Source organism: Myxocyprinus asiaticus, chromosome 16 (genome assembly GCF_019703515.2).
Source record: "Myxocyprinus asiaticus isolate MX2 ecotype Aquarium Trade chromosome 16, UBuf_Myxa_2, whole genome shotgun sequence".
NCBI lineage: Eukaryota > Metazoa > Chordata > Actinopteri > Cypriniformes > Catostomidae > Myxocyprinus > Myxocyprinus asiaticus.
In genome coordinates, this window is record NC_059359.1 from 18,828,179 (window position 1) to 18,842,910 (window position 14,732).

At 36.8% G+C, this 14,732-nt stretch overlaps 2 protein-coding genes across 6 annotated transcripts in view; both read left to right on the plus strand.

Annotated features, from left to right (window-relative positions):
- LOC127453922 (tyrosine-protein phosphatase non-receptor type 6-like) overlaps positions 1-3,099 on the plus strand; it is a 46,517-nt gene extending 43,418 nt beyond the window's left edge. For 4 of the 5 annotated variants that reach the window (XM_051720706.1, XM_051720704.1, XM_051720705.1 and 1 more), the window contains one exon: positions 2,619-3,099. In XM_051720706.1, the coding sequence (XP_051576666.1) occupies positions 2,619-2,721 (103 nt within the window). In that variant the 3' untranslated portion in view covers positions 2,722-3,099. Of the gene's footprint in view, positions 1-2,022; positions 2,175-2,618 lie in introns of all 5 variants that reach the window. The other variant, XR_007899474.1, reaches the window with a different exon arrangement.
- Positions 3,100-7,979: 4,880 nt separating this feature from the next.
- Positions 7,980-11,512, plus strand: LOC127454551 (retinol-binding protein 1-like). The gene is made up of 4 exons (XM_051721845.1): positions 7,980-8,398; positions 9,061-9,245; positions 9,402-9,503; positions 10,811-11,512. Exons 1-4 carry the CDS (start codon positions 8,323-8,325, stop codon positions 10,862-10,864), a joined length of 417 nt encoding a protein of 138 aa, XP_051577805.1. The 5' UTR covers positions 7,980-8,322; the 3' UTR covers positions 10,865-11,512.
- The last annotated feature ends 3,220 nt before the right edge of the window (positions 11,513-14,732 follow it).

Consider the following 14,732-nt stretch of genomic DNA (forward strand, 5'->3'; position numbering starts at 1 on the left):
CCATCTGGCACCAACAATCATGCCACGGTTAAAATCACTGAGATCAAATTTTTTCCCCATTCTGATAGTTGATGTGAACATTAAATGAAGATCCTGACCCAGGTCTGCATGATTTTATTACACTGCTGCCACACGATTGGCTGATCAGATTATCACATGAATAAGTAGGTGTACAGGTGTACCTAATAAAGTCTCATTGAGTGTACATGCGCAACAAAAAAGTCTTGTGACATTACATTTACAAGCCATGTGAATACAAAATTCATTCAGAATGCACTCTAAACCCCAAGTAATTTATTACATTTCTTAAAAGAGCAACAGTGGGTTCAACTTTCGTTTCATTTCTATTTTGTGTCAATTCCTCAAAAGTGACTATTTTGTTCTCTAAAACACGTGAGATGGAAATTCTGTTTTAATGGCAAATTCTTTTGCGATATTCCTATATTGTGAATAGGGCTGCAACTAACGATTATTTTGATAATTGATTAATCTAACGAGTCTATTCGGCGATTATTGCAACAATTAATAATTAGCTCTTAACCGATTATTCAGCTTGTGTCCCGACTTAAAAGGTTGTATTAAACGTGCTTATCAACAATAAAGAGGACAAAATCATTTTTTTAAAATATCTCTAAATGACATTCACTGAATTAAAGGAAAAAAGAAAACCTTTTTATTATTCTTTAATTCAGTAAAGAATTTCACTGCAAAAAATCCTGTCATTATCAAGTGTTTTTGTCTTGTTTTCCATTTAAAATTGTCTTAAGATCCTTAAAACAAGATACAAGCAACATATAAGATATTTAGACTTGCTTTAAGAGAATACATCTTAAATATAAGTTTATTTTATATATAAGTGTATTTTTCCCACTTGGTTATACTTCTGCGAGTGCAGTAAAGACAAAATCTACTTATATTCAAGACCTATTCCCTAAAAGCAAGACTAAATATCTTATATGCTGCTTCTCAGATGAATGCATCTTTTTTTTTAAAGGATTTTTAGATATTTTTAAATATTTGTATTTTTAAAATTATATTCAACATTCTCAGATAACAATTTTTTCTTCTGCAGTAAAGCTGCTAAAGTAAATATACGTTGTTTTAAATTAGTTTTAGATATTTATATTGGAAAACAAGCCAAAACAAAAACAAATCAAAAACATATTTTGTTGCAGTGTATATGAGGCGAAGACTACCTCTCTCACCTTTCTGTTCACTTCAGTCCATCTTTAACTCACAAAAAACAAAGTCTCTCTTAAGCATGCGCGCTCTCTCATTAAGTGTACGCGATTTTTGTTGTCGACATTGTCAATGTCGACTAATCGTTTCAGCCTGTGAATAAATTAAATTCGTAACTTGGATGAAAACATAGCTAATGTCATGCGAGTTCACACGGGAACTTGAGTTGTTTTTGGTGCTAAATAATGCAAGTTGGACTACTTTTATGATCCTTCTGAGTCCTTTTTTAAAGCTTTAAAGAGAGGCACGATCCACTGGCATTAGGGCTGGGTATTGATACAGATTTCCAGATTCGATTAAATTCCATTCGATTTGATATCGATTCATATGGGTTTATTTCTGTTATAATGTCCCTTTTGCTTACATATGAAATTCTCTCCCATCTAATGCTGCTAATTATACAAGGGACCTTCTAACTAGGTACATTATGAAAATATTAATTTTACTTATATTTTATTAGGTTTTCATCATTTTGGTCACATTCTGGATTTTAAAAAAATGAACAAATTGATGTATTCAATAAATAAGATATTATATTTCATATAGTATTTTTTGTAACGTGTTTATTGTTTAATTGCACAATTTGAGGTATTTACATTGATTTGTTGAACACGCGTTAAAACCGGTACTGTCTCTTTAACAAAACTGGCATTCCTGTAAAGAGCATCTGTAGATGAGTGCATGTTAACGAGAGAGGACTAGAAATGCATTATCTCATCTGTGCCATGCATGATTAGAAATAAATGTTTATTTTTTGTTTTTGATCAACAACTGACTGTAAAGAACAGAAAGGATTAAAAGAGACATTACTGAATGACAAATTGGTCATGTGGAATCTCGTCTTTGGACACACATTAACGGAACAACGTTTACTCTCAACATGCAGTGAAAGGACCTGCTGCTGAATATTTCACCACTATACTACACAACTACTGGTGAGTGAAATGTAAACATTTACCAGCCCGTTTTCAAGTATAAACATTTAAGTCGCATAGCGCGAAATCTGGTTGCAAATGCTCATTTTAGTGGAAGGTTGCGCTTGGAGTAAAATATCATTCTTGGGATTTAAGAATCGATATTGTTCAAATGAAGATCGCGATGCATCTGGAAATCTATATTTTTACCCACCCATAACCGGTATATTATTGAAATGATCTCCTTTTGTGTTCTGCATAAGAAAGAAAGTAATATGGGTTTGGAATGGCATGAGGGTGAGTACATTTTGACAGAATTTGACATTTTTGGGTAAACTATCCCTTTAAATGAAGATTTTTCATTTCTAATTCAACTGAACTCCTTTACGTCTTCTGATGTTAGGATGGTTATGATGAATAGACTACTATAAGTTTGTGACTAATCATTGACACTTTCTTTTTCAGAAAAAATGAAGATGTTTATGAGAATCTGGGAGCAAAGGGCAAGAAAGATGTCAAAAAGCAGAAATCTGAGGATAAGAAGAGTGGATCTGTCAGAAAACGATAAAAACAGAATAATAAAAAAAAGAGATGAGATTTTATTTTACTTCATTGTTGTACAGCTTATTATAAAATAAATCTTCAGCTGTTTTACAGACATACTGTTTTAAATCAAACTGATCCAGAGGTTTTTGCGAGAAGCCCAAAAAATTGTTTTAGCAAATCCTGCTACATTTATTTTCAATTTTTATTTGTTAATGTTTAATTATTTAGCAAAAAATTATTGTTCAAGTAAATTGGTTTTACTTGATATAAACTGAATAATGATCTGCTTTCTCCCATGTTGTTCTCAGTTTCAATATATTGTCTACCCAAAGACTGTTAAAAGTTATCCCTTGCCATTACATTTATCAGCAGTAATAAAATGAAGATGTGTTTGCATAGACTGTTCAGTTTTCCGGGATATTATTATTACAGTGGTAAGGCCGAATGGAAAGGCTGATGTCCTGAAGAGATGATACACACAAAGCCTGGCCTGATGCCAGTGAGAAGAAACATCTTGGTTACATACGTAACCTCAGAACCCTGGTGCGAAGGGAACAAGACATTGCGTTTATTAACACATGGGAGTGCCTTCTTACACAACCTAGTTGAAACCTCTCTACAATAACACCAATATTCTAATATTGGCTATGGTGTTTTAGCCACGCCTGTTTGGCGCGAAACTATATGCTATAAAACAGGTGCACAAACACCATTTCAGAATTTCTGACTGAGAACAAGGATCGCGTCGCTCGTGCTGCAAGAACTCAGAGTCTTGTAGTGCGGCTAGCGTTAGCAATGTCTCATTCCCTTCGTCTCATGGAATTGAGGTTACGTATGTAACTGAGACTTTCCCTCAGTGTTGCAGTAATCAAGACGGGTCTCGAGACCACTTTTTGAAGGTCTCATCTCGGAATCGACCGCATTTTTACTCGGTCTTGTCTCATGCCTCTGGAATTTATTTCAAGACCGGTCAAGACCACAGCTACAGGGATATCACTAAATTTGAAATTTGTTACTGTTAAGCTGTCACCCCTCCCCACCCCCGTTCACACGCCCTCCAAGAAAGTGAATGCGGAAGACAGGAGAAGAAACTGTGGCTGTCTGAGAGATGTTAGCCAAATCTTCTGTAATACAATTTGGCTACCTAAACCAGTGTTTCCCAACCACTGTGCCCACTAGTGTGCCGTGAAAGATTGTCAGGTGTGCCAAAATGATCAAATTCCTCAAAATAAATAAATAGAGTTTTTTTTCCTGTATTTGAATGAAGGCATAGAGACCCCCGGCCCGAGTAGGAAAGCTCTGCAAAAACCGCTTGGGGGTGACATGTTGTTCTGGGTACCAACGTAAATACGCTGTTGTCTGCGGTCTCAGAGCAGTTCACGAAGCCGCCGGGTTTGGGTCAGTAGGACTTTTGGTTCGGGTTTGTAATTTATGAAAAAATATACAGGCCTTCCAACCTTGTTTCGCCCACACGTGCTCACTCACACAGATACGCACAAACGGATGAGTTAGGAGCCGTTCACACTGAAGTGTTTTTGCGTGCGTCTACACTGTTTTCCCATTGTTTTTCTATTTAAACGTGCTGGACAACCGTCCTTGATTGCTATACCGCATTTCTGTACTGTTTCTTTAGTGTCTCACGCAGGACCGGCACATTTTTAGACACTGTGTCAAGTTAAAAATAACTTCAGGTTTCAAAAACGCATGTCGAGACGCCTGCGTTCTGTTTCATTCGTTGCGCTACATCTAGACCGTTTTTAGCGCAGGTGTCACAAAGATTTAACGTTCTGAACAAGTTCAGACTGCAAAGAGGTGACTGTTACAATTTTAAACATTATTCCAGATTATTCTTGCAACAAGCAAAGTTTCAGCGCTTGATAAACAGCAGTTTTTTTTGTTTTTCTTATGCTCTTGTGTACTGAGGGGCCGCCGTGGCTTGTATGTTTACTGTTACTGTAACGAATGTTGCCTACGAAGCTTAGCCTACATAAAATACAGCCTTTTGCAACACGATGAACAATACATTGCAGCATTAGAACATTAGCTCCAGGTGAAAGTAAATAAGACAGAACTATATTACTATTGTATACAACAAATCCTCAAAGTAATAATAATAATACTGTATCATATTATAATGACAATCTGGAAAACAATAAATTGTTGTTGGGTTATAATATTAATATATAATGTAACAAATGAATTTCAAAATGTTACTGGGTGAAGTAGGTTTTGCACACCCTGTACACACACACACAAAGTGTTTTGTAAATATATATGTAGGTAAATATTGCTTTTTTTATCACTGTATTGTGGAAAAACTGGAAAACATTCATTAATTACCTTTAACTAGATTTTTCATTAAACATTTTGAATGTACTTTGCTACAACGGCTGATAGGAAGAATTTAAAATTATGATTTAAAATAAATGTTGTCATTTTGTAGCAAAATTTTTCAAAATAGGGCCCCAGGTTGGTTGGCTGCTTGGGGCCTCAGAAATCATAAACCCGCCCCTGTTTTCCATTACAAAGTATTTTATGCAACCAGTTTAAATATTTTGTCCATCATAACATTGTTCTAACAAACTCTAGTCTGCTGTCAAACGCAACTCCTCACATGCCCACAAAATGATGCTTCATCATCACACTTGTAGTAAAAACATTCAGTCAGTGAACCGAATGAATGAATAGAATATAACGGGTGTATTATTTTACTCAAAGACCAAAAGCGGTTTATTTGTGCACAGCATAGAGTTACAGATGAATATGAGAAACTGTTACATACGAATACTAAAAGCAAATTCTCCTGTTTTAAACAAGTCCATTTTTTGCATAGCCGAATTAGAAACATTACGAGTTCACGCTACTAAGACAAAAAACATGGACAAGTTCTTGAAAAGATAAACTATCAACAATGGTTATGTTGGATAGTGGTGTGCCATGGGATTTTTTTTTTAATCATAAAAAGTGTGCCGCGGCAGAAAAAAGGTTGGGAAACACTGACCTAAACCACAAAGAGTTCATCTGCAAAAAAGCGTCCAAAAGAAAACACACAGCAGTATGTAAATCCTGCAATGCAGTGCTTACCGAGACGGCTGGGACCACGTCAGACTTTTATCAGCTCTTAGAAAGGAAGCATAAAGGGAGATAAGCTAAGTTTAAGTGATAATAGCAAAGCTAGCTAGCTAACGTTAGCAATCTGCCTCTTGCTGCATTCCATTCAACTCGGAAAGTTACTATATTGTTTAAGAAATAAAAAGTGAACACTTAAGTATTGAATAATTATCTGATATATTCTGTACTTGATGGTTTCTAGGGGAATAGTCATCCAGAAAACCTGATGCGATGCTTGCACAAAAATTTTATTGTTTTAGGTGGATGGTAAAACTTGGAAAAGGAGTGTTGAATAAAGATGGTTAAGTTGATTTCATCTCCTTAGTGTTATTTGTATTTGTTTGCTCATAGAAAACAAAGGAAAATTCACACACATAAAATTCACCTCTGCAATGCCTTTTGATTATTTATCAAGACATTTCTCATGGTACACTGATACATACACACACACACACACACACACACACACACACATATATATATATATGTGTGTATGTGTGTGTGCGTGGTGTTGGACTCGCACTGGTCTGGTCTTGGTCTTGACACAGTCTCGCCCTGCCTTGGTCTTGGTCTCAACCCCTCAAAGTCTTGGTCTTGTCTCGGTCTTGATACACTCTGGTCTTGGTCTTGACTTGGTCTCGGTTTAGGTGGTCTTGACTACAACAATGCGTTCCCTTACAACTCAGTACACTTGACATTGCATTTATTAACGCATATGGGGAACAGAATCCCATCACACCACACTACACAAGATAATCTCCCAGAAAGGAAGCAAGTGAGTGATGTTCGCCAGAGCACTGCAGGGGATTGGAGATTCTTCTCGTTGCTGTGACGATTCCGCCCGCTGACTCGTGTATATCAACGTCGAAGGGTAAAGGGCTTCTAGACAAGAGATGATCGCTGTCTTAAAGGAAGAAATTCTGAGGAAATGTTCTTTGTGCACCTGTGTTTATAGCGGACAGTTTGGCGCCAAATCAGGCGGGGTTCAAACACCATAGCCAATATTAGAATATTGGTGCTTTTGTAGAGAGGTTTCAGCTAGGTCATGTAAGAAGGCACTCCCCATATGCATTAATAAACGCAATGGCAAGTGTACTGAGTCGTAAGGGGACTGTCTCATTCATATTCTTACATCAGAGAGCTGTACACATATGGGTCAAACATGGCTCTTGATCAGTGAACACCATAAAGTGCTGACCCCATTTGACACCGAGACACAGCAGGAAAAACATTAAGAGAAATTAATGAACTTCACAGAGCGCTGTGTGAACAACATAAAGTGTGCCAGAAAAAATAAAAAAAAGTTTTATTTTTGTAATATTTTGTTAAAGGGATAGTTCACCCAAAAATTTAAATTCTCTCATCATTTACTCACCCTCATGCCATCCCAGATGTGTATGACTTTCTTCTGCTGAACACAAACAAATATTTTTAGAAGAATATTTCATAGGCCTGAATGGGTTTAAATCTCCAAAAGGCAGCATAAAAGTAATTCATAAGATGAACCAGTGGTAAAATCTATGTCTTTAGAAGTGATATGAAAGGTGTGGCTGAGAAACTGATCAATTTTAAGTCCTTTTATACTATACAAAAAACAAACAAACAAAAAAAGCCCAGTAGGTGGCAATATGCACGAAACTTTTGAATCGTCAAAAGAAGAAGAATGTGAAAGTGGAGATTTATAGTAAATATTGATCTGTTTCTCACCCACACCCATCATATTGCTTTTGAATGGTATGTATTTAACTACTGGAATCTTACGGATTACTTTTATGCTGCTCATATGTGCTTTTGGATCTTCAAAATGTTGGTACCCATTCACTTGCATTTCATGGACCTACAGAGCTGAAATATTCTTCTAAAAATCTTTGAGTTCAACAAAAAAAAGAAAGTCATACACATTTGGGATGGCATGAAGTCAAGTAAATGGTGAGAGAATTTTAATTTTGGGGTGAACTATCCCTTTAAATAGCCTAACTGTTGATCACATTGAAACAAAAAGCAGCTACAACATTTTCTTTGGACTGCTATCATACTTTTGTTATATTAATATGAATAAGCATAATTTGCGAATTTGAATGCGTTCAGTGCGATTTAAAACTCAATATGGAGGTTGGATTTTGCTATTTATTAGGATATGAGCTGATTTGGGAGGAGTCATGGCTACTTTGGGGTTTACAACAGAGTGAGGGTGAAATGTGTATCGGTCTTGGAGCATTGTGTGCAACAGAACATCACGGAATAGATTCCCGGAAACACGGAGCAGCTTCTCCGGCTTGGATTCTGATCTGCATCTTGTTCTGCACTGATAGTATTTGCGTTTTGTCAGCAGGAAACACCACGTCAATCGCGCTATTCTTTATAACCAAATTAAACAGCGTAGGATGCGATAGTGCTGCCTGAAGACACAAAGAGATCAGGACGGTCATCTAAAGGGAAAGTGAGTCCACAGAGCCACACGTCAGACAAAGTTTAGCCGGCTGCGTGTCGATTCGCATCCAAGACAGAGAAAATGTCTAAACCCAATTATACCGGCATTTACCACATGGTTTCCCAGGACAGATTTGATGAATATCTGGCGGCTTTGGGTAAGCAGGAATATCTTCACTTCCTTTTTTCTTTTGTCAGTTTGGAAATCTAAGTAAAGATGATGAGAGAGCAAAACTGATTTTGTGCTAGAATATAAAGAGCCTATTCACCACCAAACATAGTCACTCAAATTACAACATTAGGGGGCGTTTAGACTGAACGCGTTCTTGCTAAAAAAAAAAAAAAAAAAAAAAAGCAAGAACAGAATGCAGGTGTCTCGAGGCGGGTTCTAAAGACAAAAGACGTCCGTCTAGCTCATGTTTACATTGGAAAGCTATTGAAAAAACAGCTTAGACATGTTCGGTGTGAACGGCCCCTCTAACTTTGTAACCTGATAATGTGTCGACTTTAATGCACCCTCTCTACTTGTCCTCATAGCTCTGTAAATATGGTGACATATCTCCCTTTAACCTTTGGTTTAATAAAATATAATCATCTTCTTGCCATGGGGAAGAAAGTCAAAACGAGATCATAGCATTGTAATCTGTAAAGAATACAAATGGGAAACTGAATCATGTCTGAACTCTTGCCTGAACACAGCCCATGTGCATTACTCACACATTCAAGATGAACATTACACGTCTGTCATCATATACTGAGTTAATCTCTTTTACCATACCTCTCTCTTCTCTGTGTCTGTCTGTGTAATGTTTCACTTTAGATGTTAATTATGCATTAAGGAAAATCGTCTGCATTCTGAAACCCAGTAAACATATTGAGCATGATGTGAACACCGGCAAAATGAACATAAAGACAGTCACAACATTTAGGAACTTCGACATGGATTTTACTCTGGGACAGGAATTCACTGAGGACCTGGGGCCGGTCGATGGGCGAAAGTGCCTGGTATGTGGGATTTGTACTGGCTTTTTGCTCTTTTTTTCATTTGTGATGTATTTGTGAAAAATGTGCCACTTTAAAAGTAACAACAGCCAGACAAAAGGACTGGGGGAAAGTGTAGTATGTGTGTTGCTAATGGATAATGTTTTCCACATGTTTCAGACCACTGTGGACTGGGACGGTGATAAATTGGTGTGCGTGCAGCGAGGAGAGAAAGAGGGTAGAGGGTGGACACATTGGTTGGAGGGAAACATTCTCCATTTGGTAAGACATTAAGGCTTATCCTGGGCCATACAAACTGCATTACATATGTCTTGTTATCTAGTATTTGCAGAAATCTTATAAAAGGTAACTCAAAAAACTTTAAATAGTTGAAGCAGAATCCTACAAACCTCTTCTGAAGGGGTTTCCATAAAATAAAACAATAGGGGAGTGGAATTCTTTGAGAAGGTTTAATTTTTTAGTACCACAGCAACAGAAACTATTAATTACATTTACAAATGTAATGTATAAAGTACAGGTTTTTTTTTTTTTTTGTTCCGGGTTCCGGGTTCAATACAAGTTAAGCTCAATCGACAGCTTTTACTGCATAATGTTGATTACCACAAAAAATAATTATGACTCATCTGCAAAATCGAGATTACACTGAGGCACTTACAATGGAAGTAAATGGGGCCAATTTTTGGAGAAATTTTAAGCTTATTTTATAGAAGCACATACATTAATTTTTCTGTTAGAACTTGTGTATTATTTGAGCTTTCAAGTTGTTTAAATCATTGTTTTTAAGGTGGTTGTAGGGTTTAAGGCAACAAATTTCCAAAATTGGATTTAACTTTACACAAAAAATGTTCATAAGCAATTTTATCACATTAAAATCATGTTAACATGCTTGCTATTTATCTCTTGTGACTATATTTTGAAACAATGAGTATTTTAACTTTTACAGATTGGCACCATTCACTTCCATTGTAAGTGCCTCACTGTAACCCAGATTTATTTATTTATTTTTTTTAAATAGGGACAAGTCAAAATAAATTTTAGAGGTTATCAAGATTATGCCACAAATGCTGTTGATTGAGCATTGAATAATGAACACGGAATATTTAATTAACTGTTACTTATATGGCATTTATGAAAATCAATTTAGAGACCTAAATAGACCACACATGTGAAGTGTCAAGATGACAAAATGGAAAAAAGGGTATTGAAAGAGGAGATAAAGAGGAGGAGGGGGATTAAACGGAAGGTATTTTGTGGGCTGGTTTAGACAGTCTTTTTGGAAATCTTCTTTTCCCATCCTACTGTCATGTTCTTTCCCATGGTTGCTTGTCATTTAACATATCTTTCAAAACAACAAACAATTCATTCGTTTTGGGGATAGTCCCAATGGAGCAACCTGCGCCTCAATGCCTTGTTCAAAAACACAATGGTGAATAGGCTCTCTCAAAATCTCTTCAGTTCATGGATCGAACCTCAGCCTTCATTGGGCTACTACCAATCTTTGAGTCACTCATAATGCTTTTTTTCCATTTTGTTTTCTCTCCCTCATCTCTCTTTCTTTCTCCCTGCAGGAGTTGAGGGCTCAGGGTGTAACTGCCAAGCAAGTCTTTAAGAAGTCTGAGTGAGGGATAGCGAGAGGGAGAAAGAGAGGGGCCATTTGCGGGGAGTTTTAAGCTCAGAGTGTTTTAAGATATCTGGACTCAGAAAGAGGCCATGTTGCCACATAGATCTGTCCCCAATCAGCAGCAAATATTGTTTTAATGGAGACTACAGATGTAGCAATTGTTTCCCTCTCAGTGAAATATTTCAGCATGAAAATGAATTTCCTTCTCTCACATTTGTAATCCAAACAAAAGTTAGAATGAGATCAGGCCACAGTTAGTAGCCCGGCAGACCTTTGTGAACTTTAGTGAATGGTACTGTAAATATGGACCAGTTTCAGGCTGGATTCATAAAATCCTAAAAATGTTTTATGCTGATATGTTTGCAGTATGCAGAAATAGTGATGCACTTAGCCAATCAAGTAGTTTGCATTCTTAAATTTTAATTCCAAAATGTTACACCTGTTAACCATTAAGTGTCCTGCTACGGAATTTGAATATATTAAAAATTCTGTAATGACTGTTAAATCTGTTTAAATTGTTTTGATTAATGCACTGCACTAGTCAAACATTGCCTAAAAGTGCTGAGATATGTATGGTCAGAAATGTAATGTTATTGTCCTCTACAGAATACAACTCTTTATATTACCATAAAATCAGATGTGTGTGAAATATTTTTGTTACTGGTTACTTGTCCTAAACAGTTTTATATAGCTGTTGCACTGTTTCAGTTGTTAAAAGAATGTTCCGGGTTCAGTAAAAGTTAAGCTCAATCGACAGCATTTGTGGCATAATGTTGATTACCACAAAAGTAAATTTAGACTCGTTCCTCCTTTTCTTTAAAAAAAAGCAAAAATCGAGGTTACAGTGAGGCCCTTACAATAGAAGTGAATGGGGACAATTTCTGGAGGGTTTAAACACAGAGATATGAAGCTTATAATTTTATAAAAACACTTGCATTAATTCTTCTGTTAAAACTCGTTGTTTATATTGTCATTTTTACAGTCATTTTAGGGTTTGTTGACATTACATTGTCATGGTAATGAAGTTGTAAAATTGGCTATAATTTTTACACAGAAAAGGTTTGTAAGTGATTTTATCACACTAAAATCATGTTTACATGCACATTATTTATGTGGCTAAACTTTTTAAATGGTAAGTATTTTAATGTAAAAAATTGTCCCCCATTAACTTCCATTGTAAGTGCCTGCACCCAGATTTTTGCTTCCTTTAAAAAAAGGAGGAACATGTTGAAATACATTTTTGTGGTAATCAACATTATATCACAAATGCTGTTGATTGAGCTTAACTTGTACTAAACCCAGAATATTCCTTTAGTTTATTAAATGCTTATTAACTAAATCACTTACACTGACTACATGGGATTGTACTTTAATCAAGGGCACAGTGGCCACCTCAGTAACTCTTGGTTGACCGATATATCGCAGAGGCCGATAAATCGGCCGATATTTAGACTTTTTTAATGTTCGGCATTGGCTGATAAATTTTCCCGTTTGGCCGGTTTGTATTTTTATTTTATTTTTTCTTGAGGGTGCCGAAAATCGCCTGCTTGCATGTAAAGCGACTGAGACATGTAAACGACCAGTCATGGTTCGTTTTGTTGTAACCTGCCATCGTGTTACTACAATAATAGAACGGAGTGCAACACAGTGTCATTTAAATGGTCCGTACATCAGATCCGCGTGAGTGCAACTTCAAGACTGTGACCAAAACCAGGAAAATGCTGCCTCCGGAGGCTGTATACGGAGGTAAGATGAAAATAAGGTGCTTTTAGAGTTCCATTCATTAAAAACAGATGCCGGTTAAGCCATTAACTGATTAGGCAGCTAGGTTGCAAGTCAGCTGCCTACATTTTTGGATGCAACATTTTTGGTAAAAGCGCTTCACATGTACTAAAAGTAAATGTCATATTCACTATGTACTGTATGTACAATTGGTTTGATTAGGTATTTTTGAAACATGTGAAACGTGCTTTGATCCTGAAGGAAACTGCTGCATCACACATTTCTTTGTCCAATTGCCCATTGTGGATGTTGCATTCTGGGAGTGAAGACCTTTTTTAACAACTATGTATTACTACATATACATGCACAGCTAATCCAGATACAAGGAAAGCATTATTAGAGGTAAAAAGTCATTTTCTTAGTTGTTTCTAAGTCTTCACTGAATTATTGTTGTATATGATGCATTAATACAGATTTGATGCTGCCGGGTTTTGAAAATAAAATTATACTTAACTGTTAATGAACTGCTTGTTATGATTTCTAACCCAATAAATCCACCACACAGGAAAAAAATTAATAGATTATTTTTGCTTATTTGGTGAGGCAAGTGGCTTATTTTGGGCTTGTTTATCCAGACCATGTTGCTTGTTTCTATCAGATCTGGCAACACTGCAATTGGTATTTCACCCACCGCTTAGCACAGAGTACTGTCATTTTAAAAAGAATGTTATTAACCGTTCTTTTATTTTGTTCTAACCGGTAACCTTTTGGAAAGGAGGCTGCGGAACTTTTGAACCGGAACGAAAAAAAAAACAGTTTTTGCTCAGAACGAACCGAAATGAAAAATATTTCATTTTCTGGTCCCTGCTATCTATTATGTTTTCCGGTAAATTATGCGGTTGGAAAAGCAGTGAAACTCCCTCATATATGGTTATCATTTTGAGTTATAATTTTCAGAACGCTAGATGGTGCCAGAGTGTTATTTTCGGCGAGCATTTGTTGACTTTAATGTGCTATATACACTGCCTGCAAAGAAAACAACTAAGGAGATCGCTGAAATCACTGGAATTGGGATAAGAACTGTCCAACGCATAACTAAAACCTGGAAGGATAGTGGTGAACCGTCAGCTTCGTGGAAGAAATGTGGTCGGAAAAAAATCTTGAATGATCGTGATCGGAGATCACTAAAACTCTTTAAGTCACATCGTAAAAATCAGTGGAACTCACAGGCTATGTTTAATAGTGAAAGTAAGAGCATTTCCACACACACAATGTGACGAGAATTTACGGGATTGGGACTAAACATCTGTGTGGCCACAAGAAAGCCACGTGTTAGTGAGGCTAATTAAAAAAAAAAAAAAGAAACGACTTCAGTTTGTTAGGAAGCATAAAGATTGGACTGTGGAGCAATGTGAAAAGGTCATGTGGTCTGATGAGTCCAGATTTACTCTATACCAAAGCAATGTGCGCATCAGTGTAAGAAAGGAAGCGCATGAAGCGATGCACCCGTCATCATAGTGCTCACTGTACAAGCCTTTGGAGGCAGTGTTATGATCCGGGGTTGCTTTAATTGGTCAGGTCTAGGCTCAGCAACATTATGCGGCAATAAAATGAAGTCAGATGACCAGGTTATCCCATCAATGGATTTGTTCTTCCCTGACGGCAGGGGCATATTCCAGGATTACAATGCCAAGATTCATCAGGCTCAAATTGTGAAAGAGCAGGTGCGGGTCCAAAAGGGTGGCAGCTAAAAATGAGCTTTGCTACCCCACTTGCCACCCCAACTCGGACCCTGCTCACGTCTTGGAGACGGTGTGCAACGGTCCATAACAACATTCCGCCCTTGTCTGAGAGGAGACAGCGTTCCTCCTCAGTTGACAAAATGATTAAAGGTATATGTTTGTATGTACGTACAGTACTGTGCAAAAGTTTTAGGCACTTGTGAAAAATGTTGCATAGTGAGGGTGTCTTCAAAAATAATGCCATAAAAAGTTTTCATTTATCAATTAACATCATACAAAGTCCAGTAAACATAAAAAAGCTAAATCAATATTTGGTGTGGCCACCTTTGCCTTTAAAACAGCCCCAATTCTCCTAGGTACACCTGGATAAAGTTTTTCTTGATTGTTGTCAGATAGGATGTTTCA

Excerpts from the sequence above, each read along its gene's own strand:
- LOC127454551 (XM_051721845.1), top strand. The coding sequence starts at position 8,323 with ATGTCTAAACCCAATTATACCGGCATTTACCACATGGTTTCCCAGGAC. Across the intron at positions 8,399-9,060 it reads TGAATATCTGGCGGCTTTGG|ATGTTAATTATGCATTAAGG; the intron begins GTAAGCAGGAAT and ends GTTTCACTTTAG. Across the intron at positions 9,246-9,401 it reads TCGATGGGCGAAAGTGCCTG|ACCACTGTGGACTGGGACGG; the intron begins GTATGTGGGATT and ends CACATGTTTCAG.